Below are 1,673 nucleotides of genomic sequence, written 5' to 3'. Positions count from 1 at the left end.
AAAAAAAAAAAAAAAAACATCGTGGAATTCCTTTAAAAAAGAGGAAATGGTTCACTCCAGTAGAAGAGCGGTGGAATTCCCACGGCCTTTTATCTAGTCATTGAGGTATACTTTAGGAGATTCGAAGTCGCCATTTTACATCCTCATTTTCCGCTGTAAAATACTGATGCGGGGAGGTCAGTGCGCAAGGGCCACGTCCCAGGTTCGGGACGGTTTCCTCGACCCCTGGACCTGTCTTTAGTCGGCACATGAGAATGCAGGCTGTTTAGTCTAATTCTACATCTTCAGTTTCAGTCACCAATCTCATCTCGGCTTAACATAAATTAGGCACTCTTTATCGTTCATACCTAGGGGCTTTAATCTGACTCGAGCCTGCGTTTGAAATTAAGGTTCCTCCTAGCTGGGTTAAAGGCTTATACCTCCATCCGCCGGGCGGGTAATAAGTCACACAAGCGCAGGTCTTAAATGTCAGGCAGCCGTTTCCGCCAGGCAAATTATCGAACCAGGTTATACAGAAATGCACCTGATAGGCCCGCCCCGTCCGTTCCGGTTCCAGGGGGCGCCGGCCGCCAGGCCGCCGGGCGCGGGTCCCGGCATGCGCAGTAGCGACCTGTGGCCGGCCGAGGGCCCCTTTGCGCCGGCGGGATCCCGGCGTGGCGTGTTCGAATCCTGGCTCTGCCACCTCGTGCTGGGTGCCCCGGGCCGTCGGCTTCTCTTCTCGGTGCCTCCTCTCGACCCCACTTCATCAGGCTGTTGTGAGGAATGAGTTAACAGATCCAGTGCACTTAGTACGTACCAGGAGTTAACTGTTAGTTCATTCGTGTAGGTTAGTGTACCTTCCACATGCCACCACTGGTCCCTGGTTGCCTTAGCCCAGCCGTTCTCAAACGGGGCAGATCTGTCCTCCTCCCTCTCCCAGGATCATGTGTCCAGGTCTGGAGACATTGCTGTTTGTCAAGACTAAGGGAGTGTTACTGGTATCTGGTAGCAGAAACCCGGGATGCTGCCCAGGACGCGCCCCACCAGGAAGAATTATCCAGCCTGATGACAACAGTGCCCGCCGAGGCTGAGAAACCAGCCTTTGCCTCAGCATTAAGGACAGGGACCTGGGTTCAAATCCTGCTCTGCCATTGGCAAGCTGTGTGACACTGGGGAAGTGATTCCACACCCCGTGCCTCAGTTTCCCCATCTTTAGATTGTGTATAATAACAATGCCCACTCTGAGGGTGTTGTGAGCATTGAGTTGACACATGTACAGTGCATGCAACAGGGCCTGACATAAGGACTGTTGTCATATTAGTATATCACAGCTGTGCCTTTAGCATATGGCCAGCCAATGGGATGTCCTTAACATATTAGTGGATGGTACATTGCTGGCATGTCAGCCAGGTGTCACTAATCTGGCCTTGACATACGTGGCAGGCTGTGGGCATGTCACCCTGTGGTCCGGGGGTGAGATCTGGCTAGCTGAGGCTGCTTGCAGGTATTCCCTCCAGGTCATCTTGGCTGGGACAGGGATGTATGGGGATGTCCATGGCCGGAAACCTGCTAACACATTCAACCCACAGGTAGATGGGGAGGGTGAGATCCAGGATCTTGCTCCCCCCAGGGTCTTATGAGGGCCCCCAGAACGGCAGAGGTGGGCTGCCAGATTCTCAGCAGAAAGGACTGCT

The 1,673-nt window shown here is 53.4% G+C and overlaps 1 protein-coding gene across 1 annotated transcript in view; it reads left to right on the top strand.

Moving 5' to 3' along the window:
- CNN1 (calponin 1) overlaps positions 1–1,673 on the top strand; it is a 10,592-nt gene that overhangs the window by 1,812 nt on the left and 7,107 nt on the right. Inside the window, exon 2 of the mRNA XM_014446856.1 lies at positions 557–721. Within this exon, the coding sequence (XP_014302342.1) occupies positions 557–721 (165 nt within the window). The remainder of the gene's footprint in view (positions 1–556; positions 722–1,673) is intronic.

The sequence above is a fragment of the Myotis lucifugus genome, unplaced genomic scaffold (genome assembly GCF_000147115.1).
Source record: "Myotis lucifugus unplaced genomic scaffold, Myoluc2.0 scaffold_583, whole genome shotgun sequence".
Classification (NCBI taxonomy): domain Eukaryota; kingdom Metazoa; phylum Chordata; class Mammalia; order Chiroptera; family Vespertilionidae; genus Myotis; species Myotis lucifugus.
The sequence above is the reverse complement of the archived record's forward strand: the minus strand, read 5'-3'. Positions and strand labels throughout refer to the sequence as shown.